This window comes from Andrographis paniculata, unplaced genomic scaffold, assembly GCF_009805555.1.
Source record: "Andrographis paniculata isolate CXL003 unplaced genomic scaffold, ASM980555v1 Contig26END, whole genome shotgun sequence".
NCBI lineage: Eukaryota > Viridiplantae > Streptophyta > Magnoliopsida > Lamiales > Acanthaceae > Andrographis > Andrographis paniculata.
Window position 1 is genome coordinate 1,161,965 of NW_026137557.1, and position 25,158 is coordinate 1,187,122.

A 25,158-nucleotide genomic window follows, 5' to 3' on the forward strand; every position below is an offset into this window, starting at 1 on the left:
GTAATACTCTCTTGGTCATAAAAATGTATGCTCATTTAATCAAGCACACATTTAAAAAAAAAAATAGGTAAAAAATAAAATTTTTTAGGATAAAAAAAAATGTAAAAGAAAATAGTATTTTTTTTATTTAAAAGAAAAAACATAATAATTAAAAGAAAAAACATAATAAAAAAATAAATTCGAGTCATGGAGTAATAATAATAATAATTTTAAATATAAATTAATTTTCCCATCTAATGTCACAAGCACATGTATGAGATTCAGATTGTAGGTCAACGGTGTATTGGCAAGAGCCAAATTGTAACCGGGATTCCCCTTAGCCGGTAATCTTATAACCCAACTTTGACTTGTTGGAAGACAAATCAGGCGCAATGAGGTTTTCCACCTTCGGTCTTCAGAATCAACAAAAGTGGGACAGCTCTGACCGGTAGCCCGTCCAACCATTTGACTTTTGCAATCCAACAATTTTCAACATTATACACCAAAACATTATTCACCATAAAATTATAGTAGTACATTAATGCATTCAACCATACAAAAAATAGGTACATGAACAAAAGACGTACAACATACAATATATAGACACATAATATATGTCTAATGTTAATACTAGCATACGAACTAACAATACATGATATAATCTTATATAACGTATAATATAGAGACAAATAATATACAATATAGAGACAAATAACACATGAGTTACATTAACATAATACAATACAATACATGAACTGATAATGCATGATATAGTTATAGTTTTATACTCTCTCCGTCTCTTATCAAATGGTCTATTTGCAGTATTTTAGTAGACTAAGAAATAATAGTATTTTATTAGTTAGTATAAGTATGTAAGAAATTTTGACATTTTTGCTCTTTGATTTATTGTATAAAGTAATTGTATGTTTGTAATTTAGATAAAATTTTAGTGTATTTTGGTATTAGTGTATGATTACTTTTTAAAGAAAAAAATAGGAATGTGATACTTTGAAATGAAACAGATAAAAATGGTAAAAAAAAAAAGTATTTTGAAATGAGACGGACGAATACGGTAAAAAAAGTATTTTGAATTAGGACAGAAAGAATACAACATAAGAAATATAGATAGACAATACACAATATAGAAACAAACAATACATTAATTAATGAACATATTACAAATACAATACATGATATAGTCTTATATAACATGTGATATAGAGACAAACAATACACATAAATTACATTAACATAATACAAATATAGCACATGAATTAAAAACATACAACATAATTTCACATAAGCGCATGCATAATATATATTATACTATCTCCGTCCCAATATAATAGTCTTCTTTACCATTTTTGTCCATCCCAAAAGAATAGTCTTATTTCCATAAATAACCATATCACCGTAAAACTACTCCAACTTTTTCATTTTTATTGCACAGTTGTCACTACTTTTTACACTAATACACTCACAAGGGCAAAAAAGTTTTTTATCTATACTTTTTACCCACTACCAATATAATATTAATATTCCTTAAATCTCGTGTCCAATCCAATTAAAACTATATTTATGGAACGGAGAGAGTATTAAATAAAAAAATAAGTATTATACTTTCTCCATCTCATAACAAAGTATCTATTTTTCTATTTTAGTCTGTCCCATAACAAAGTATCTATTTCTTTTTTTTTAGTAACTGTACTATCTACCTAACATTTAAAATATCCTTACAACTTACAATATATTACACAAATATCATTACCTTTATATCACACATACTAATAAGATTATTTTAGTTATTTCTACTTTATTCATACTACATTCAAATATAATACTAAGATTTTTAAAATTACGTGCAAAAAGCAAATAAATATTTAGTTATGGGACGAATGGAGTATAAATTTACTCGTTACGATATTTAAAGAATAATAAATGTAAATTTCTAAAAAATAAAATATACTTACAATTCTTGTAAAAGATGACCAATATGTTGATTGGTGATGTAATCACTATCACAAATATTGTCAACATCTAATTCTTGAATATCTAAATGTAATTGTATGTGTATTTTCAATGTACATATGTACATGTGTATAAGAAATATCTAAACAACATTAGAAATTTAAAAATATATATATATATATATATATAATATTAATACAACATTGAACCATAAAACAATTAGTTTGCATGGTATTAGGTTTGGCCGAGAGTTTGCCCAGTGCGCACTTTTGGGTAGCGGCTGCGGGTTCCCACGTCATCCAAAATAATAATAATAATTTGTTAAACTATATTGTTAATCTTTTAAAATGTATTGCAATTTGCTTAACACTCATTCATTTAACAAAGAGAAAAAAGGATTGAATCATTAAAGAAAATTTTGTGTTTAAATGCTGATTCTCATTTTTATTTTTAAAAAATTTGAATGTAATTTATTGAGAATAATATATATATATAATTGTAAAGTGAATACACCTATTAATTGTATATAAATCTAACAAATAATTAGCAAAAGATATATATACATAAGAAAATTGATTGTGTTTGATTTATATTTTATTACTTTCAATGAATACTTTTATTGCATAGCTTAAATAAAAATACTTCCTCCGTCTACTATCTTTTTATATATTAATATTTTATAAATAAAAGGTACAATGAAGTGATAAAAAAAAAAAAAAATCATTTTTTTTACTTTTAAATAATATTTATTTTTATTTGTAAGCAATTTTTTAACTCCAAAATATATTTTTTTTTTTCTTTTTTACTTTAAGCTGTGTTTCTAAAAAAATCAATTTCAAAATTCGAATTACTAATTTATCTTTAATAATAATAATAATAATAATAATAATAATAATAACATTACATAATAGTATATCATAACATTAATTTATATATTATATTTAGATTGAAATTAAATAGATAAATATTTTATTCACCCAAAATTGGTATGTTATCACACTTTAGCAAATAATAATAATTTTGAATTTATTTATTTATTTTTTATTTTTTATCTTTTAGACCGAGAAAGTATTTACTAAGCTGCATGATAAAATGTGTATGACATACAAAATTACTGATGAATTATTTCAACACTGTATCCTTTTTCTTTTATATATAACGGCCGCTACCCAAAAGTGGGTACCGGTTGAACTTAATACTTTACAAATTAGGCTCCACACTGTATCTTAATTATATACTATATATTTAATTATATATATATATGTGTGTAAGGATGTGCGTGTGTAATTAATAAATACATACGTTGTCTAAAAGACTTAAACGTTGAAGTTGATTTCTTCAAGTTGTATTAAATATATACAAATATATATACGTATAGAGAGAGAGAAGTTATATATATGTATATTAATCTATGAGGTATAGTATGTGATAAGCCAATAGTATTTTTTTTGGTAAATTAATACAAATTAATAATCAAAATCTGGCATTGACATTTTTGTGTGTACAGTAAGGCTAAGATTACAGACAAGAAGAAAGAAGAAGACGACTAAGAAAAAAAAAAAAAAAAAAAAAAAAAGCCATTTTATTTGAATTAAAGTAATTAATAATAATAATAATATATAGAATTAGCTGCTGCAGGTCAAATACTGCAGCTGCCTCTCTCTCTCCTCTCTTTAAAACCCTATAGACTATTTGCTCTTCATCTCACTCATCATCCAACAAATTTTTGAAATTTTTTTTAGAGAGAGAGAGAAGAAAATCCATGGAAATTGGTTCTAAATCTCAGCGTAAATCCGTAAAGGAGGATGCAATGAACAAAACCTCTGATCAATCCAACGGCGCCGCCGACGACGAAAGCTGTGGAGAAGAGATTGTTCTTCAGGTATTTTTTATTTTTTTTTCAATTGAATTTAAGATCTAGTGTAAATATATACAAAAAAAGAAAAATATAAAAAAAAAATTGTAATGAACTTAGGGTTTTTCTTTTTTTTTTTTGTTTTATTATAAGTGAAACGTATGAAATCGAATTTAAGTACGTAAAAGAAAAGAAAAAATAACGTGATGAATATAAGTTTTTTTAAAAAAAAAAAGTCGAAATTAAAAACGAGTTCAAATAGATGATAAAAAAGAAAAGAAAAAAAAGAATGTAACAAATACGTATTCTTTTTACATCGAAACTAGGATCGAGTTCAAATACATGATTATATATGTAGAAATTATTTGTTCAAATTTTGGCAGCACAAATGAAATATATATATATATATGAAAAATTATTGTGATTTAATTTGAATTTAATTTTTAGTATGTAAATAAGGTTGGAGGATCAAAAAGATCAGCACAAGAAGAAGATGATGAAATGAAGGCACCATCTCCCAAGAACAATCATTTTAAGCAGGTAATAATAATAATAATAATAATAATAACAAAATTAAATTCCAATTAATGTATATGTGTAACCAGAATAAAATATTACTCCGTTTGTACTATATCTATATATTCATTTACTTTTTATTTATTTAAAAGTAGAAATAAAGGTAAAAAGACTAAACTAACCCTATTAGTATGGTATGATATAAATGTAATGACATTTGTGTAATATATTGTAAATTGAAAGGGTATTTGTAATGTTAGATAGATAGTACAATTATTAAAAATAAAATGAATACTTTGTTATGGGATGGACCAAAATGAAAAAAATTGATAGATTGTTAAGGGACGAATGGAGTATTATTTTACAGAAATTTTACGTGTAAATATAACTCTGTGATGATATATATATATAGAGAGAGAGATAGATATTTCCCAATATCTAATTACATCTTTCATTTATAATTTCATTCAATTCACGATATGAAAAGATTTTTTTTTTTTTTTAATTTTATATATTTTTAAATTACAATTGCAAGTCTTCATCTTTCTTCGAAGAAAGTCTTCTAAATTTGGTGTATATATATATATATATATATATTTGAATGAATTGGAAGAGAGCATTGACCATATAATGAAGACATCTTCAACTTGTTAATATTCTATAAACCTAGCTCTGTATTTACTTTTTTTTTTTTTTTAATTTGATTTGATTTTTTTTATTATTATTATTCATGAGTCGTCGTGGTTTTCTATGTATACATATATATATATATTTTAATTACTAATTAAATAAAACATTAAACTTAAAAATAAAATAAAACAACCTACGTGTGTATATATATATATATATATATATATGTATTTGCATAAGAATTTGAAGTTAAATTTATGTGTAAAATTTTGATAGGGAAGTGCAAAAACAAAGATGGAGAGATCAACTTCTGAATCTGAATCCAGATCATCTTCTTCTGCTAGAGGGGAACAGGTAATAATAATAATAATAATAATAATAATAATAATAATAATAATATTAATATATTTTGCTACTTGTTATATATATATATATATAATTAATTGCATGTGGAGAAAAATATGTTATTGTATGTTAAAATTAAATAATTATTGTATATAATATTTTAAGTAAAAAATAAGTATTGACGGTAATTTATTATTATTATTTTTTTTTTAAAAAAAAAGTATCCTCAAATTATACATATGTGTGTGTATATTTGTTGTTCTAGTTTTGTTGTTTAATGAATATATATATATATATATATTTTTTATAGATAAATATAATCTTTAATACAAAAGTTTAATGATGCATTGGAATTTAAATATTTCTAAATCACTTTTAATTGTTATGTGTTATAACAAAATTTGGAAAACTTCTATTGTTCTTTTTGCAACACTTACTAAATAAAACTAGGGTTTCATTCTATTCGCTACATACAATGTTATTTAAATCTATTTTTATTTTTTAATTTTCAGGTGGATGATCAAATTGAATCGACAAAAGCAGAAATGGACGAGATTATGGAAGAAAATCAAAGGCTAAAAATGTACTTAGACAGAATTTTGAAGGATTATCGAACCCTACAAATGCAATACCAAAGCGCGATTCAACAAGACAATGCAAAACCTGATGATCCAAACAATGATTCGACATTTCATCATCGTGGCAATGATCATACAAAAGATTCGGACGATCTAATTGATCTTAGCCTAGGAATAAGTTCGAGGGATCGAATGAAAGAAGAGACACACAAAGTATTGCCAATTACCAATTCGACCAACATCATCGAAGGAGGTAATAATCATAAGGAAGGATTGAAATTAGGGCTTGATTGCAAATACGATGTTCTTGGGAAGTTGTCACCGAATAATCCGAGCCCGGAAAATAGCGTAGAAGAATTGAAGGAAGATGGCGGCGAAGGAGACGCGTGGAAACCTAAAAGTACGATGAAAAATGTGAGAGATGGAGGAGATGTAGACGATGTGTCGCAACAAAACCCTACGAAGAGAGCTAGGGTTTCCGTAAGAGTGAGATGCGACACACCCACGGTAAGATTATGATGTTTGTTTATATATATATATATATATTAAAGGTTCGATATTATTCATCTAATATTAATTTTTTTAAAATTTTATTATTATTTATTTATTTATTTTCAATTCGTTGATTTAGATGAACGATGGATGTCAATGGAGGAAATATGGACAAAAGATTGCAAAGGGAAATCCATGCCCACGTGCGTATTATAGATGCACTGTAGCACCGTCTTGTCCCGTAAGAAAACAGGTAAATATTCGAAGAAAACTTCAATTATGTTCTTTTAAAATAGTAGCGTTTTTTTTTATTAGTTATTGAAGATTAGAGTTTGCTTCTTTTGATAAGTTTGGAAAAATTTTGGTTTGAATTTTGTATTAAAATAATGTATAATAGGATGTTCTGTTAGAAAAAATATATATATATTTTTTATGAAACGAAGAATCCAAATAATAGAAATTTAGATTTTTTGGTTTTGAAAAGTGTAAAATGCATTTTGAGTGAAATATTTTTTATTTTTTTTAATATTTTGTGAAATATATATAGAGTATTTTGATAGATATACATATATATATATATGAGTAAAAGTAATTTTGAAAATTGTTTGATATTTTTTAGTTTGATAAATAAATCATTGTTCAATTCATTCTTTGTATTAGCTAAAAAATTAAAATAATGCATAAAATTTAAATATTTGTGCTTAAACTCTTGATAGGAGAGCATATAATTTTTTTTTTCTCTAATAAATTGATTCATGTATGTTATTTTAAGGGTGTCTTTGGTTTTGGTTGGCAGATTTTATTTTGAATTTTATTATTTATTAATATTTTTTTTAAAAAAAAAATTAATTAAATTTTTATTTTTTATATATCACGTCAATATTTATTTATATGAAAGTATAACTATTCAAATTTTAATATTTGATGTAATTGGTATAATATCTTAAAAAATAGATTATTGATAAATAGTGTCAATTTTTTTTAATATATTCACGTAAATAGAGTCAAAAGATCAAACTATATGCATTTATTTTTATCACTTTTTAGGCTCTGTTTAGATAGTAGTTTTATTAAAAAAATTAAAATAATTAAAATAATAAAATTTAAATATTTAATATAATATTTTATATAATTAAAAATTATTCTTGACGAATAGTTTAAACCTATGAATAAAATATGTATCTAACTAGAGTTTTTAATCCATTAGTTCTAAAAATTTAAACTTTTAGGTACAAAGATGCGCAGAAGACATGTCGATCCTTATCACAACCTACGAAGGCACACACAACCACCCACTTCCGATGTCCGCGACGGCCATGGCTTCGACCACCGCCGCCGCCGCCTCGATGCTATTGTCGGGCTCGACAACCTCGGGAACTAACCCCGGTCCGTCATCTACAACCTCATCCTCTATCACCACGACAAACCTCAACGGTCTAAATTTTTATCTGTCGAACAACCCTAGATCTTCAAAACCCTTCTATTTACCGAACTCCTCAATCTCGTCATCCCCCTCCTACCCCACCATCACCCTCGACCTCACCTCCTCTTCCTCCTCATCCTCTGGCTCCTACCATTCTTCAAACCTATCTCGACTCGGGAGTTACCCTCCGAGATATTCGACCACTAACCTAAATTTTAGCTCATTAGAGTCGTCGTCGCCAAACCCTCTCCCGATTTCTTGGAATAACGGTATGCTTAGCTACGGACACCAACCCTACAACAAGACCCAATCGACGAATTCCCTAAGCTTCGCTGGATCCCAACCACCGAGCGAAAATCTCTTCCAAACCTACTTGCAAAAGGCCAACATTCCAAACCCTAACCCTAACCCTAACCCTAGCCAACAATTGCTTCCTCAAGACACCATTGCCGCGGCAACCAAAGCCATAACTTCCGACCCGAGCTTCCAATCCGCTCTAGCGGCGGCGCTCACTTCCATTATTGGCTCCGGTGGTTCTAACAATGCCTCGACGCTAACGAGCCAAATCTTGGGCGAAAAATCGAGTCATGTGAATAGTAGTAAGACGAGCGAGGCTTTCCCTATTCTATCGAGCTTTCCATCAACATCCTCGAACACGAGTTTTCTTAACAAGTCTTCTTCGTCGAACATGTCTCAACCGAGCGAGTTGGTGTTTCTTTCGCCTAATTTTCCAGCGAGTAACTCCATGTCATCGTCGCCGAAGGAGAAGAAGGATCACCGCGGTGTTTGAGTCGAATCGAGCCGCGGCCCGACTCGACTCGGCGGGACAATTTTTATTTTTATTTTTTTTAGTTTAATTGTTGGATTTTTTTCATGGTTCCAAAACTCTTAAGTAAAATGTGCATGGATGTGTGTTTGTAAATTTTCTCCTTTTTTTCTTAGCCTTTGTCTTTATTTCATTTTCTTTTATTTCTTTTGTTGAGGTCAAAGGAGTGAGATATGATGAAGAAATTTGTTCATATGGAGATAGTTGACAAATATTGTGAATATGTTTTTTATGTAAGACCGACCAACTGTTGATGTCAGGAAATGTGTATATATTATTTACTTTGACTTTCTAAGCCAATTTGGCCGTTGACTAATCATCAATAATGCTTTTCTTTATTTACTTATGATTTTTTTAAAAATATATACTATCATCGTCCAACATAATTATTAGCTTTTGTTTTTGCATGATTTTTTAAGTGATATATTTTGACCATTAACCAATTGTCCAATATGCATATTTTTTAAATATAACTATTATTTTTTAAAATATATTCGTATCTCAAAATAATTGTTAGTTTTGATTTCGTTATGTTTCTTTAAATGATATAATCTTAATAATATTTTAATTATTTGTGATGGTTTTGCAAATAATACTATTAATAAAGAGAAAAGAGAAAATATTAAATATAAAATAAAGAAATTTACAAGTATTTTAGACATCCCAAAATAAAATTAATAATAAATAAATAAATTAAGACCGAAAAATAACATTAGAAAAAATAATAGTGTTATATTGATGTTAAATTTGTATAAGATAGAAATGTATAAAATACCATTAGTTTTCTTGAGGTAAAAAGTGAAATGTGTTATCGTATTTTAGCAAATAAAAATAAGAATGATGATAAATTGACAATTAGGTGAAAGCCACATAAACTATTAATAAAAATAAACGATTTAGCTTAGACAATCCCAAATGGTAAGTGGAGTTTAGGTATTCTGTAATTAGTAACCGGTTAAAAAGTATATTTGTAAAAATAATTATAACTTAATAAATATAATTAAATTAAGATTAAAATGACTAAATAGTTTAATTAAAATAAAAAATTATGAACTATGAATTTAAAAATGTGATTAAAGTGTATAATTATATTTAAAAAAAGAAAAAGAAAAATTATGTGAGAAGACGAAAATAGAAAGAGTTGACACATTATGTGGGAGAGGGTATCATTTTATCATTTTGTCTATCTATTCAAAAGTATCAATTTTCTATTATGGTAAAAATAATCGTACACTAATACGAAAATATACTCAACTTTATATAAATTACAAATATAACATAACATATACATTGATATACGCTGGAGATTTTTTTAAGAAAAAACAATTATCCATTGAAAGAACTTTGGATTTTCGGGTGCGTTTTGGATAAACCCCCGACCGAACCTAATAACCTACACTAGATGAATCATATATGACAGACAATCTCGACATTACCAAGTCATCCCTTACGAGACTTTTGTACCATTTATTTTGCTTGGAGGCTAAGAAGGTTGAAGTGATTATTAAAAGAAGACTATTGGCAATGAAAAATATACGTAACATAAGAAATCTTAAAATTTGTTCTTGAAAAAAGATTTTATTTACATATTTAATATAATTATATTCGTACATTTTATGATCTCATTGTGTCTTGTTTATAAAATGTCATTAAAATGTGAACGAAACCATCATCTTAATATGTATTGATAGTTAGTTTTAATTGACATAGAAGTAGTATTTGGGACAACAATATAATGATGAAGAAACATATAGCTTCATACTAAAAAAATAATAATTACAAAATATATGGAATGACAAATAAATTGCTTTAAATTTGTACTTACATGGACAATCTTTTTTTTTTTTTTTTAAATGACGCGGAAACCCGCAGCCGCTATCCGAAAGTGCACATTGGGTAAACCCTCGATTGAATCTAATACCATGCAAACCAGATCCGACGGGTAAATGGACAATCTCTTGATTGTATAGTCAATCAAGGAGTGTGTTTTTATGGTAAACAAAGGTTTTAGAAATTTGTTTAGAGAGAGAGAATGAGATTAGATGCTCTCAACTGAAGAATTCGTCATAGATGGAAGTTATTGGAAAAAATTCATTGAAGGTTGAAGTTATTGGAAAGAGTTGTAGTTATGATGTTCTCTAATCAATGTGACTTGTAGTAAAACTCCTTTCGGATTAAAAAACCTCGGATGTAAATTTGATTTATAACCGAGTTACCAAATATCTTTTGCTGGAATTTTAAATGTGATAGAACATCTATTTTTCGACAGTTAAAATAATATTACCTCCGTCCCACATTGGGTGTTTTAGTTACCGTAAGCACAGAAATTTAGGATAAGTATAATTAGTAAATAATTACGAATGTATTAATAAAAATAATCAACTTATAATATAAATCATTATAGATTAAGACGACTAGTTAGCTTAATTAAAATTTAAAAAAAATAAATTAGAAATTTTAAAATAAGATTAAAATGCAAAAAAAAACAGCAATATGAACATAGTAGATGGGACGGACTCCTTTCTGTGCTTATTTGATCGGACACAGGTTTTAAAAAAATATGTAAGAATAAAAAATTTGTACTTTTTTTTTGTAAAAAGAAAAAAGTGATTATTTTACTAAAAAAAGAAACGAGAATAAATTTAGATGACAATCAAGAATGAAAAGTAAGAATAGATTTGAACGAATAAGAAAGTATTATTTACTTTATATATTTTTTACTATAAAAGTATGAAATTATTTTTTTCTTTAAATTCATACCCAATCAAATAAACATAAATTTAAGTAAAGAAGATTATACAACATTAGACGCAAGGATAGGACTTAAATTGTGGGCAAAATTGTCCATAACTCTCTTGTGGTTTCGAAACTCAGCGTAAATTCTCCATCTATTTTAAAAATTGCATGGTACCCCTTATACTTTAAAAAATATTGCATGAAACCACTTTATAGTTTCGAAACTCAGCATAAATCCCTATTTTACTTTAAAAAATTATATGACGCTCACTTATACTTTCAAAAATATTGCATAAAACCCACATACCATGCAAAACATATAGATAGAAAATCACACGATGAAAGTTTCAGAGTAGTGGGGTTTCAGGCAACGTTTTTTAAAATATAAGGGGGTACCATGTAATTTTTAAAATAGATGAGAATTTACGCTAAGTTTCGAAATCAAGGGAGTAATGAACAATTTTGCCTAATCTGTATCTCACCTGCACCAACCCTTACCGAACTACTATCACTTTTTGACCTCCATGATTAAACTATTGTGTTTTTTTTTTTTAATAAAAAAGCCTCATAAAAAAAATTAATGAGCAAAAAAAAATATACAGTACATAATAATAATATATATATATATGCTCTAAGCACAATTTTCAATGAAATAAAAAAAACCTAAGGCAATAGAAACAACCAGCCAGCGTATATTAAGAAAAACAATACAACTGTAAACTTGTTGAGACACAAGACAACACCATCAAAATGCACACAGTAATTTCCTCTAATCAAATTCAAAAGAAAACTACACACAAACTCATATCCATAAAATATGTTATAGGAAAAATATACATACCCATCATCATCATAATTCATAATTGTTGTTTAGACTTCCACTGCAGTGTTGTTGTTGTTGTTCATTTCCATCTCTGCTGCTGCTGCTGCTTCATCCTCCTAAACCAATTCAATACATAATAATAACAATAATACATACACCTACGGAGTCGGCTTGAAATTTTGAAAATAATATACCCCCTCCATTCCAGCTAATTTAATAAAAATAATTATAAATTAAAATTAAAATAACTAAATAATTTAATTAAAATAAATATATATATTAAATTTTAAGTTGTAATTAAAGTGTATAATTATATTTTTTAAAAAATAAAAGGAACAATTTATGAAGATGAATATAGAAAAATTGGACAAATTAAATAAGATAGAAGAAATAATATTTTGATATAATGGATAAAAATCAAATAAGTATATTTTTTCAAATTTGAATCAAGACACATATCAATATATATTTATTTATATCATATCAAATAATTAGTAATATTTAAAAATTTTATTATTCAAAACCCCCAAACAACACATACAAATATTTTTCGAGAAACATAGTTCACATTGTAAAAAATCAGAAAGAAAAGCTAGGAAACACAGGTGTTTTAGAAATTAATTTAATATCTAAATTGACAGAAAAATTATTGCTATTTATGATATACGTAATTCAAAGAAAAAATTAACATAAATTTGAAGAAATATATATCAAAAAGTTATAGGAATACACTATACATATACTATCTCAGTAATTCAATTGTCTTCTCATTTCATCGGGAAGAAAAATAGATAAAAATAAAATATTTATTTTTTAGAGTAAAAAAAAATAGAAAAACAATATTTTTTTACTAAAAAAAAAAATAAGAATAAATTTAATGACAGAGGAAATATACATATATATATTATGGGCAAGAATCCCTCACCATATTTTCTTTGTTTTCTTGGAGAGCCTCATTTGGTAGAGAGTTGATAGGAGCTGTTGCAATTTAAACACAAAATAACAACCAAATTATTCAATCATTATATATGAATTGACTCTGAATACTAAAGATGTAGCCTTAAAAGAATGAATTCAGAGTTCAATCATCACCTTCACCTTGAGCAGATGATTTCTTCCCCTGCTTCACCTTAATACTATTATCCTTATCTTTCCTTGATTTTCGCTGTATGCTCCGTCCTCGAGTTGTTTCTGAATTAGGCTTCGAAATCGCAGAATTCTGAGGCACTGATCTTCTGTTCTTCTTCTCAGATCCATCGCTTGCCTTCACCGAATTCGCAACACTTTTCTCCAATGTCTTTGTCTTCAGCTTCGGCTTCTCAGCCTCAGTAATCGAAGAAGATGAGCTATTGGCATCATCATTATCCGACAACTGGTTTCCTTCAGACACTTGCAGCTGCTCAAAATTTTCGTTAATCTTGTAGCTCTCGAGGAGTTCTTTCACAAATTCGCTAAATTCAACAAGGCTATGGCGACGAACATACGACTTTAGCTCATCACTCATCCTCTGTAAAGGCTGCAATATTTTACAACTATTTATTTAAATCACATTATATCCATAAACATGGATTCGTTAATTATAACTAATATTTTTTTCGTACCTCGCATCGAGCCTCCAAAGCAAGCTTGAAGAACCCAAGGGATATCGAGTGCTTAGCAGCAGATTCCGAGAGCCTGATTTGGGAGAGCCAATAAGATGCTGATGAAAGAATGCTGTACTTTTTGCGATGTGATGATTTCGAAACATCAGAAAGAGGGGTGTCGTTCTTTGCCGAGGATCGTGTAGCTCTAGTCTCGGAAATGGGAGTTATGTTGCCTATGAATTTTGGCGCCGGGCTGGCATTCGACTTTGAAGGAACTGATAGCCTTCGAGGAGGTTTCGAGGGCTTCTCCTTGCTAGATACATCGAGAACTCCCACACTCTTACTTACACTGCTAGATGCAATTCTTCCCCTAAACATACAAAAAGCAGAAATCTTGAATATTTTCAAGTAAATGTAATATGCAAATAGTGATGTGCAAAAAGGAGATTGAGAATATAATTTGAATTGCTGAATGTATAACTCTGAAATTGTTCTAAGTTAGTAATTCAAGAGAAAACATAACTCAATCTGTTCTTGAGATGAAATAAGTCACATAACTTTAAGAATTGTGGCTATTTAAAAACATACATAATTACAATAAAAATTAATAAAAAATTATATAAGCAAAAATATTTTACCAAAGTTTTTACTTGTTCTTTTTTTCCTTCAAAAATACCAAATCAAACAATTATTTTTTTTAAAAAATATTATACTACAAATATATTTTACATTCAAAACATCAAATCTAACCTCTATTTATATAAAATTAAATAACTATTCAAATTCAGGTTTTTACCATCTAAAAATTCAAGCCCACAAACAAACACACCCTAAGTCACTAATACTTTGATAATCAGGTAATCAAAGTTAATAATATTCAAAATAAGACAAATAATTTTCTTCTTTATTTCACTATTTTGACTTGTAAAATCATGAGTGTTCTTTCTCTTCTTAATCTTCTTCATTTTCATTCATTGTATTGTTATTACTGCAACTAGAATTGTTTAAAAGTGATGAGATATCATATAACAATTTAAACTCTCGGAAGCATACAATGAAGTTTAAATTGACAATAACACATCAAAACGATCGTTCAAAACTATCCAAAAATCTGTCCACATTCAACTACGCTAACAGCAATCAACGATCATACGACAATGCTAACAAATTAAAATAACAAGAAAACTCAATTGAAGAAACCAAAAGAAACTCCACACACAAGCGCCAGAACACAAACCTCTTCGCAGTAGAATTAGAGTTCGCGGAATCCGCAAGAGGCGGCTTCTCTTCCTTAGCCCTAGCCGCAGATCGGAGCGGATAACGAAGAAGTCTCGAGGCTGATCTACCTGCTCCCCAAAAAAAATCAATTCAAAAAACTCAAAAAGCCTAACGAAAATCGGGTAAGGCAACCGCAAAACCTAAAACAATTGAACAAAAAGGACTTTTAAAAGAGAGAGTACCGGCGGTGGCGGCGGATGCTTGATCTTTGGCGGCGGAATCCTCCATGGAAACGGATTTGAGCGAGAAAAGCGAGATCCGGAATGGAAAACGGATTGAATTTGGAAGTGGAAGGATGGAGATGAGAAGAGGTGACTGTATTTAAATTGAAGGAGCGTCAAATGGGCGGGAAAAATGGAATAAAGCGATTAACTCAAAACTGAGGGAATTATGGTGAGACAAACAACGGCTTTCTGTGGGCCCACAGGCCCTAAAATGGACGCTCCTTATATTTGAATTTCAAATTTCAAAATGTATGTAGTTGTAAGTATATGGTATGTTTGTTTGGTTGGAATTTTAATTTTAATTTTGAAATTAAATAAAATGTATTATGTGAGAGTTACATTTATGGTTTCCTTGTTGATTTTTTTAATATTAATTATTATATTAAAATATAATTTAAATTATAAAAAAATTACAAAACTGTTTATATTAGTATTTTATAATACAAAAAAATATTTACATAAAAAATATACAAATATAAAAATATTAAATTTATCAAAATATTGAAATTGATTATTATATGAATAAAAAGTCGTATGTGAAGAGTGAGTAGTATATTGTATTACCATGAGTATATATTACTATATTTTTTTAATAATATTTATAGGTAACGTAACACCAAAAAATATATTTCTTTTCGTCATTTAAATTTATATTTACTTTTTTTTTATTATCATAAAAAATATTCTTATTTTTTTAAGTAAAAATTTATTGCATTTTTGTATTTTTTTTTACTATAAAAGAAATAATAATAATAATAATTATTCAGTTTTATTAAAATCCATGTCCGACCAAATGAGCACACATTTGCACGAAAAATGGAGTATTAAATTAACAAATCTTTTAAATTTAAATAGTTTCATGAAATATTTTAATTATAAATATAAAATTAATTTTTAATATAATAAAAAAATTAAATATTTTTAAAAATAAAAAGAATGGCGACAGTGAAAAAATAGTTGAACAAAAACTCTCCAACCTAACACAACATTAGGGCGTTTGTTTGGAAATTTGAAAGTCAAATAAAAAAGAAAAAAATTAAATTAAAATAATAATATGATTTGATATAAACAAATATTAATATAATATTTTGAATATAAAATTAATTTTTAATATAATATAAAAATAAAAAAATAATTTTATATTTTCTAAAAAACATTTGATAAATAGTAAAATTTTAGAAAATCTTTTAAAATAATACACCCTCAATTTCTTTTGTATTTACAAAAGTAACATTATCAAAATTATCTTACATATTTCTATCGACAAATAAAATATTACTATTACTTTTAATATAGTTAAATATATATATGTATATATATAATTTTGACATAGGGGTATCATTTTATAGAAATCTTGATAAAATTGCAGAAGATAAGCAAGAAATTTGGGCATCTAACATTAAAAATAAGTGGTAGGGTATGTGTGTATATATATGTTCATGTACACTTCTTCCAAAACATAAGGACAAAAGAAACATCTATAACTTTATGCACATTAAATTGAAAAACGTAAGTAGTGTGGAACTAAGGAAATTAATCCAAAGAACATCTTACTTTAGAGATCAATGGAAGATCGATTCATCGATTTGGGAAGGATCAATGACCACTCCTCGGACATGCCTATTTCGACCCAAAATGTTTTGACGAGACGACGACGACGACGGCGTCCCGAGCTGTACATGAGGTGGCACCGGAGCAATATTCGAGTTGCCGGAGACGCAGAGCGCTCCGGAATCATCTTGTTGCCAATACACTTCGACCATTGTGCCCCCGGGATTGTCCGTCGATTCGGTTCCCGGTAGCCCAATGAACCGCGCGCCTATTGGTACCTGCGAGTGTTTTTCCGATGCAACTAAAATGGTAAAATAAATGAACAGTTTGTAGGTACAGTATGATTGTTGATCTAAATGAGCCGAACATTGATATAAATTTCATAGTCATGTTTGCGGACAAGATCGATTGAGATTTGTTTGCGAAATAGAATATTTTAAAAAATACCCAATTGTGTGAAAAGATTACTCTCCAAAAGTACATATATATACATGCATAAAAATAAAAGTCAACAAAAACATAAAAATCAACCCAAAAAGTAAATCAGTTCCTATGATAATTTCACAATTTATCGGGCCTTACAACAAAAATATCTAAAACTATAAACACTAAACAAATACGCTTTAATTTTTAAGCAAGATTCATTAGTTAACATTAATAATATTAACTAAATCAAGTTTGAATTTAATACTCTATATCTACTCTACTATTTAAATGAAAAACTAAAACCAAATCACGACAAAGTTACGTTTTTAAAAAATAATACTCCCTGCCGTCAAAGTCAAAGGTAATTCATTTTGTCACTTCGATCCGTTTTCTTTTTAAATAAAACTTTCAACTAATACCAAAATACCGATATTTCTTTTGTCAATCATTATTTTAATATCATTAATGTCAAGGGTAAGAAGGACTTTATACTTAAAATACCTAAATCAACTTGCAAAAATCAAATAAATACCTTTGAGTCGAACGAAAGGAGTTTTATGTTTAACGAGCTAACCTCAAACAACATTTTTCCCTCGTAATTTTTAGCGAAAAACACAAGCCGAGCTTGAGTTGTTACCCAGACATAAACAGTCAAATATGAAAAGTTTGGGTTTTCGAGTTTTAAACAGCTCTAAGCATACCATGATACCATGATAAGATCAAACTTACTTGATAAGACACGCCCGTGTTGAGAGTGAGAGTAGCGAAGGACTCCTCACTTGCAGCATTTTCCAACTCGGCCTTTTTCGCAATGTTTAGGAAAACTTCTTCGAGGGTCGCTAGTCCGAGCTGGATGTCAGCTATCCCGAACTTTTTCTGACGCTCCTGAAGCTCGGCAAAAAATTTCTGAGATCGGAGGGAACAGTTAGGGGCTGCGATTGCTGTTAAAAATGATCGTATTATAAACTGACCGTAGTTTCGGTTTTCCCCTACCTGCAATAGCTTCTCCTTCTCGTGGGGGATGACGAAGGTGAGGAACGATTTGCTCTCTTCTTTAGGCGAAACATTTAAGCGCTGCAACGATACATGGCATCATATAGAGCTGTTAAACGAGCCGAGCGAGCTCAAGTATCGATTGTTCGAGCTCGACTCAAACTTGTTAACGGTACAGGCTCGACTCGACTAGAATTCAAGCCAAAATAGTGACTCGCGCTCGGCTCATTAGACTCAAATTCAAACTTGAGCTTAAGTTCGAGCTCGGCTTGAATTTTATACATATTCTATATATTTTATAATATATAAATTAAATATATTTAAGTTTGTTCATAATTTTTTATAATAAAATATTTAAATTTTAATAATAAATATAAATTTTGATATAAAATATTATATATATTATATAAATAATATAAATATACTATCACTAACGAGCTAAATTGAGCTTACTCGCGAGCCGAGCTCGATATCTCTATAAACGAGCCTAGTTGAGCTTGGCTCGCGAACTACTCGATTCGTTTAACAACTCTAACTTCATATTATCATATCGTTTGTAAAAAAAAATAAATACTTCAACCGGTTAGAATTGGGCTTACGGATTTGAAGAACTCTTTCACCGCAATGTGTTGATTCGTGTTGAATGTTTCTCCTCGGCTGGGAGTGCCGAGAACATCCTCAGAAAAGCTAACATTGGCGATAAAACCAGTCCCGAAGCGCGACTTCAGCCTTATTGATGTTCCGAGGCAGCGAAGCCTGCCTTTAGCCATGATTGCGATTCTGTCGCCTAAGATGTCGGCCTCTTCCATAGAATGCGTCGTTAGGATGATTGCGCGCCCCCTTTTAGCCCCCTCGATCACGTCCCAGACGTGCCTCCGAGTTATTGGATCCATACCGGTCGTCTGCAAGTTCAAGATCAACTTTTAGTACGAAATATTTTTTTGGCGCGAAGGATAACATAGTTTTAGGCTAACTAACCGGCTCGTCGAGAATGACTAATTTTGGTTCGCCGATGAGAGCAATGGCGACACTAAGGCGCCGTCTCATTCCCCCGCTATAGGTTCCGGCTCTCACTTTGGCAGCCTCAGTAAGTTTCACCTCAGTTAATAAATTATGCACAACCTGCCATTATAAATGCCTCTACCTTTACTGTAACGGAAAAGTTACCGGCAGTAATTCAAAAAAAAAGATTTTTGTGATCGAAGATTTCGTCGAGTACATACTGATGTAACCGAAGCACGGGTTAAGCCTTTGATGCAGGCAAAGAGGTGGAGGTGTTCTTGACCAGACAACGCGTCCCACAGTACATCAAACTGAAATATCAGCCAAATAAGAATTTACGAGGCGCCGTAAAATTACAATGCGCTCAGATTCTTGATCAGAAGGAAAAACCTGAGGACAAACTCCTATCATCCTTCGAATGTTCAACATCCCAGTGGAATTCCGGATGGAGTTTCCGTAAATTAAAGCTGTCATTATACACGTTGTTAGAAATTCGGATTTGTGTCAATGAAATAGCTGCTAAGAAACTCGGCTAGTGAGTTCTTACCATCTCCGCCAGTCACCGGTGTAACCCCGGTGAGACAGTTGATGATAGTAGTTTTCCCAGCTCCATTCGGTCCGAGAAGGCAAAATAACTGATCCTTTGGAAAGTTGAGCCAAATTCCCTGCAGGTAATTTGTATTTTTATGTTGATCATCATCAATTTGACGGAAAAACATAAACGTTGTAGCATGTATTAGATCGATCACTCTAGATCATTCTTGCAACAACAAACCTATCTTATATGTTCTTCTCATTGTGTAAATGCATATGAACTCATTCCATGCCCAAGGAAAGAAAACGAATGATTGTAAGAGGATATATGGCACAATCATGGTTAAAATGCTATCAATTAGATATTTGATACACTAAAAATTAGAGCTGGCAAAAACTGACACGACACGATAACCCGATACCAAATAATTGGGTTTGGGTCAAATATTTAGTTGATAGCATTTTATACCATGATTGTGCCATATATCCTCTTACAACTGGTAAACTTAATTAAGTGGAAATCTTTGATTCAAATTCAATTATTTTTTGTCATGTTGTCGAGCTCGTGTCAACCCCGTATACATAGCATGGGTCAACACGACAATATGACAAAAAATAATTGAATTTAAATTAAGGACGACTTAATTATGTATACAAGTCAATACGAATCCGACACGATAATAAACGGGTCGGGTTATGGTTGAATTATTTAACCCGTTTAAAGTATTCAACTCAACATGAACTCGATACGAATCGACCCATTGTCAGCTCTACTAAAAATTATGGAATCATCAGCAGTAATCCAAAATGTACACAAGAAGGTTTGGTTGTATAACGATAACTTTACCTTGAGAGCATGGTACGGTGAAGTTCTCTTACATTTGCAGCAACCCATCTTTGTTGATCCGGCATAAATCTTTTCGAGGCCACGTAATTGAACTGCAACAAGTGAATCAACAACACCCTCCCTATCTTGTTGTTTCACTATGGTTTCCTCATCTTGTACATCCTCATCGTCCTGGCCAACATCTTCAGAAGCCGGGATTGAACTTGTGCAACTGCAAATGCTCCCTTCTGCAATTTAGAAGGCATATCCACAAAACAATCAAGAAAATGGGAAAAGAAAAAATGTAATCCGACAAGAGATATATAAAATACCTTCAGATTTATTCCCTCCTTTACCAGTCCAGTATCGAGGACTCAAAAAGTAGAACAACGGCTTCCTAACCCCGGATGAGTTTGGAAAAATGTTGTCGAAGTAGATAGCCAAGACAAACCACAAACAGGAGGTGCCGACAAGCCATAAGTAAATATCATTCTGAAAATAAGTATTAACACAAATCAAGAAATGTGGCAGCTGAATATATTTATCCTCGGACATCAACTGAGTTTCGATTATTGTTAAGTAAGGCTACAAAGAACGTACCATGGTTATAACACATTCTGTATCCTTTGGTGCACATTTTGTCCTACCACTCCAGCTGACGCCAGGATCTCGAGGAGTTTCAGTTGCATCCGAAAGCAACTTCAAGCCCGCAGCGAGGAGGTCAGGTGGAAAGAATGACCACACAATTCGGTATGTATTAGAAAACATATTGCTGTAAGGAAACCCGAATACCGTAACAACCTGGAAACAATGAACAGAGATATCTTATCAAGAGTTGTCGGATTAGCTCCAAAAATTTCGAAGTGAACTTTTGATAACATAAACAAACCTGAGTTGTAAAACCAATAATGAAGACAAAGAAGCCCACAGTAGTTGATGAGGAAGATTTGCTTATGAAGGCAGACAGCATGAAGGCAAATCCCGTCTGGCAAATGAAATACGAATAAATCATACGTTGAAAGTTTCAATATTTCGAGTGTTTTTGCAAAATTAGGGGAACATACCATGCTCAGTTGAAATAAGAAAAACAAGAGGAAAACAACTGCGAAACTGTTGTGCAAAAAGAACTTAAATCGAAACATCATCCCAAAAAGAACAATGAAGAGTGAAGATAGAAGCCCGAGTATTCCCTCCCAAGAGAACCATGATAACCAAAATGCTGTATCATAAAGACCCATCATTGTCATCGCCTGTTCATGAAACAAGTCATGTACAGCAGATCAGTAAACTGTAGGTAATTTCTAAATTTCAACTTATAACACATTAGCTAATACCTGTCGAAGTTTTAGTTCTTTCTCTGTTACCAAAGAGCTGATTTGGAAGACAAAAGAAAACATGGCAATAGCGAGGAAAAAAGTCGGTCCGGCAGTCTGAACAGCAGAGAAAACTTTAATTGAAGGGTGGGCGAATTCCTTTAGATTGACTGCCCACCTGAACCCGGTATCTGAAACATAATACAGTTGGAAAAACTAGTTACATTTCAGATGGAAATTTAGGCAAATATTTCATTATTTTCTGTCAACATAATTGAAACAATCACATTATGAGTTATATACCTCCAACTAAAGTTCTTGCAATTTCACGCTCCACAGCAAGTTGAAGAGGAATTTGAAACTTAGTTGGACGTTCAAACAGCCCTCGTCTGATAAGTGGTGTAGAATTAGTCTGCAATCCATAGCTAATTACAGTGGCATTTCGGTCAATGAAATGGAGAGCACCGGGGCACTTCATAGGGTCACTGAGCATCCAATCATCAGTTTCATTCGGGGTCCGGAATTCTCTAACCTGCAGAGCATCAAATAAGACTACTTATCTACTCTAGAAACAGCACAACTTCTTTAAATCGGATAAATAACAGTCTTTTTGAAGATCAAATCATCAAAATCATATTAAGGTGTCCGGAATTCTCTAACCTGTAGAGCATCAAATAAGACTACTTATCTACTTCTCAAGAAACAGCACATTTTCATTAAATCGGCTGAATTACAGTCCTTTTCAAGATCAAATCATCAAATCATATCAAGGCGTCCGGAATTCTCTGACCTGTAGAGCATCAAATAAGACTACTTATCTACTTCTCAAGAAACAGCACATTTTTATTAAATCAGCTAAATGACAGTCTTTTTCAAGGTCAAATCATCAAAATCACATCAAGGTTGTGGAATGAGCCCCTTAAATTGCTACAATGGCTCCTCCTTATCCGAAGCTAACGAATGCTTAGTTATAGTCTGGCTGTACTTCCAGAAACGCTCTTACTTTAGAAAATCCCTAATTCATCAAATTCATACTGATGTTCATAAATCGATAATATTATCCACTAGTAGTGACCAATCAGTTCTCAAAGTGGTTTACACGCCAATGGATGCCTAACAAATCAAAATATTATAATCACCAACATCGTGAAGAATTAGTTGACAACACAACTGAACTATTTCTACAATGATTATACATAAAATAATATGTGCTTATACTCTACTGGTCAAACTTGCAACAACTAATCAAACTAAACAATATCGACAAATCTTAAGAACCAATGAAACGAATCAGACAAAATAAAAAAGTAGGGACAAAAAAAGGGGCACACACCTTCCCCTCGGGAATAGGCCTTCCAGGATTATTCTCCCTAATTCTACGCACAATCTCCCGAATTCTCGGACTATTTCCGCTCCAAACAAAATCGAAGCACGGCAATTTGATGTAGAACTTATCCTCACACGGCGGAATCGGCGGCGCCACCAGAAGAGGCGGATTCCTCTCATCTTGATACGCAGTCGACGAACTGAACCGCGCCTCCACCGCTTTCTGGATTCCGAAAATCAGGAAAAGGAAGAAGAGCGAGGAAAAGAGCTGGAGGAGTGTGGATCGCTTGTTCCGCCATGCGAGCAGCACATTCTTCAGGAACAACGCCTCGTATTGCTGCATCAGCAGAGGGAAACCTTTCTGAAGCTCCATTTTTGGGGAAAATTTCTTAGAAATGCTTCACTTCATAAATAAGACATTTCATATACAGTGTTATATCGGTTCCTTCTTCACGTCAGTTGGACCCCCGGGAGACGATGAAGTTGATATTACAATTTTACCCCTAGGAGTTGCCTAAATTACGAAAGGACAAATTACGTGTTGGTCAACTTTGTAAAGATTATTATTAGCATTATTTTCGTGGAAAATTCGGTGTAAATATTTGGAATTTGTTTCTATAAATAAGTAGTGTAATAACGCGGGATGTACCACACGTCTTTACCAAATTATAATTGGTAAATAAATACTCCCTACGCACATTCTTAAAATGTATTAGTAATTATAATATAATTAATTAGTATTTATTTTTTATTTTAAAAAAAAATAATCATATTATTTTTAATTTTTATTTAAATTATAAATATATCACATGCACGATGTCAAAAAGCAAAAATATCAAAAATTATTACACATTTCTACTAATTAATACTCCCTCCGTCCCTTAACAGTCTATTCATTTTTTTATTTTAGTCTGTCCATAATAAAGTATCTATTTTTTTTTAGTAATTGTAATATTTACCTAACATTATAAATACTATTCCAATTTATAATATATTACACAAATTTCATTACGTTTATATCATATAATACTAATAAGGACAATTTAGTCTTTTTATTTTTACTTCAACTATATTCCAATATAATACTAATATTTCTAAAACTCCGTGCAAAAAATAAATGAATATATAGATATAAGACGGAGGGAGTAAAATATTATTAAAGGAGTACTTTTTTTTTTTTTTGTTTTAATCTTCTATAATTTTTAAATACAATTTATAACATTATAAATAATACTTTCTCCATCTCACTTACGGTATCCATTTTTCAATTTCCGTCTCACTTCTCCTTTTTAAAAAATATTATACATTTTAATTTCATTTTAAAATTTTAAATTTTAAATTATTTTACCTTTAATTATATTAATTAATTATCTTAATATTAATTAAAAATTATTTTTATTAAATAATTATTATTTTTACTAATATATTTTTAATTATTTATTAATTATAATTCTCCTATATATAATATATGTGTCTAACTTAACACATATCTAAGAAGAATGGAGTAATAAAAAGTTTGTTGGTTTTTATTTCAGATCAAAATGTTGATAAAATTTTAATTTGAATAGTATTTTCATATAATATTTTATTTTAATATTATATTTTGTAAAAGATAATAATGTATGTTTATTTAAAATCATATGAATTAAATAATAATGATTCTAATGATAAATAGAAATCAAACACACCCCAAAATTATTAAAAACTAATAAAATTATATCATTTAAAATATTATGCCAAAAATAAATCAAACAATGGTAGTACTTTTTTCATCAAATTTTAGATATAATTTATAATATTATTTCGAATTAAAAAAAAAAAGAATTTTTAACAATTGTGCATAAATATATAAAAATAATTATTAATCATGTAACAAAAACATTTTTTGAATAATGTAATATAAATACCATCTTCATCCACACAATATATCT

At 29.9% G+C, this 25,158-nt stretch overlaps 3 protein-coding genes across 6 annotated transcripts; 1 reads left to right on the forward strand and 2 right to left on the reverse strand.

Annotated features, from left to right (window-relative positions):
* The first annotated feature begins 3,633 nt into the window (after positions 1 to 3,633).
* Positions 3,634 to 8,902, forward strand: LOC127246015 (WRKY transcription factor 72B-like). Of its 2 annotated transcripts, none has more exons than XM_051267178.1 (6): positions 3,634 to 3,829; positions 4,250 to 4,342; positions 5,225 to 5,302; positions 5,806 to 6,378; positions 6,503 to 6,616; positions 7,593 to 8,902. In XM_051267178.1, the coding sequence occupies exons 1-6, from the start codon at positions 3,710 to 3,712 to the stop codon at positions 8,574 to 8,576; spliced, it is 1,962 nt and encodes a 653-aa protein (XP_051123135.1). In that variant the 5' UTR covers positions 3,634 to 3,709; the 3' UTR covers positions 8,577 to 8,902. The 2 variants fall into 2 exon arrangements, with proteins under 2 accessions (XP_051123135.1, XP_051123136.1); XM_051267179.1 differs by having other exon boundaries at positions 4,262 to 4,342.
* A 3,120-nt stretch (positions 8,903 to 12,022) lies between these two features.
* On the reverse strand, positions 12,023 to 15,360 carry LOC127246014 (uncharacterized). 2 transcript variants are annotated; one of them, XM_051267177.1, is made up of 6 exons: positions 15,215 to 15,360; positions 14,992 to 15,100; positions 13,773 to 14,124; positions 13,270 to 13,687; positions 13,097 to 13,149; positions 12,023 to 12,287 (listed from the first exon to the last, which is right to left on the reverse strand). In XM_051267177.1, exons 1-6 carry the CDS (start codon positions 15,258 to 15,260, stop codon positions 12,219 to 12,221), a joined length of 1,047 nt encoding a protein of 348 aa, XP_051123134.1. In that variant the 5' UTR covers positions 15,261 to 15,360; the 3' UTR covers positions 12,023 to 12,218. The 2 variants fall into 2 exon arrangements, with proteins under 2 accessions (XP_051123134.1, XP_051123133.1); XM_051267176.1 differs by having other exon boundaries at positions 13,264 to 13,687; positions 15,215 to 15,358.
* Positions 15,361 to 16,631: 1,271 nt separating this feature from the next.
* On the reverse strand, positions 16,632 to 23,637 carry LOC127246128 (ABC transporter A family member 2-like). Of its 2 annotated transcripts, XM_051267359.1 has the most exons (17): positions 23,235 to 23,367; positions 22,562 to 22,691; positions 22,205 to 22,433; positions 21,923 to 22,092; positions 21,653 to 21,838; positions 21,478 to 21,573; positions 21,189 to 21,389; positions 20,921 to 21,080; positions 20,610 to 20,836; positions 19,776 to 19,893; positions 19,619 to 19,695; positions 19,450 to 19,539; positions 19,205 to 19,348; positions 18,826 to 19,128; positions 18,227 to 18,307; positions 17,963 to 18,139; positions 16,632 to 17,085 (listed from the first exon to the last, which is right to left on the reverse strand). In XM_051267359.1, exons 3-17 carry the CDS (start codon positions 22,392 to 22,394, stop codon positions 16,819 to 16,821), a joined length of 2,487 nt encoding a protein of 828 aa, XP_051123316.1. In that variant the 5' UTR covers positions 22,395 to 22,433; positions 22,562 to 22,691; positions 23,235 to 23,367; the 3' UTR covers positions 16,632 to 16,818. The 2 variants fall into 2 exon arrangements, with proteins under 2 accessions (XP_051123316.1, XP_051123315.1); XM_051267358.1 differs by lacking the exon at positions 22,562 to 22,691 and having other exon boundaries at positions 23,235 to 23,637.
* Between the last annotated feature and the right edge of the window lie 1,521 nt (positions 23,638 to 25,158).

Bases quoted from the DNA above. Each gene is read 5' to 3' on its own strand.
- LOC127246128 (XM_051267358.1), bottom strand. From the start codon at position 23,600: ATGGAGCTTCAGAAAGGTTTCCCTCTGCTGATGCAGCAATACGAGGCG. The intron at 21,390-21,477 runs GTTTGTTTATGT...CATTGTTTCCAG, and splicing joins TTATTGGTTTTACAACTCAG to GTTGTTACGGTATTCGGGTT. The intron at 19,129-19,204 runs GTTAGTTAGCCT...TTGAACTTGCAG, and splicing joins TAGTCATTCTCGACGAGCCG to ACGACCGGTATGGATCCAAT.
- LOC127246014 (XM_051267176.1), bottom strand. From the start codon at position 15,260: ATGGAGGATTCCGCCGCCAAAGATCAAGCATCCGCCGCCACCGCCG. The intron at 15,101-15,214 runs GTACTCTCTCTT...TTTGGGGAGCAG, and splicing joins AGCATCCGCCGCCACCGCCG to GTAGATCAGCCTCGAGACTT. The intron at 12,288-13,096 runs GTGAGGGATTCT...GAATTGGTTTAG, and splicing joins AAGAAAACAAAGAAAATATG to GAGGATGAAGCAGCAGCAGC.
- LOC127246015 (XM_051267178.1), top strand. From the start codon at position 3,710: ATGGAAATTGGTTCTAAATCTCAGCGTAAATCCGTAAAGGAGGATGCA. The intron at 4,343-5,224 runs GTAATAATAATA...AAATTTTGATAG, and splicing joins AGAACAATCATTTTAAGCAG to GGAAGTGCAAAAACAAAGAT. The intron at 5,303-5,805 runs GTAATAATAATA...TTTAATTTTCAG, and splicing joins CTTCTGCTAGAGGGGAACAG to GTGGATGATCAAATTGAATC.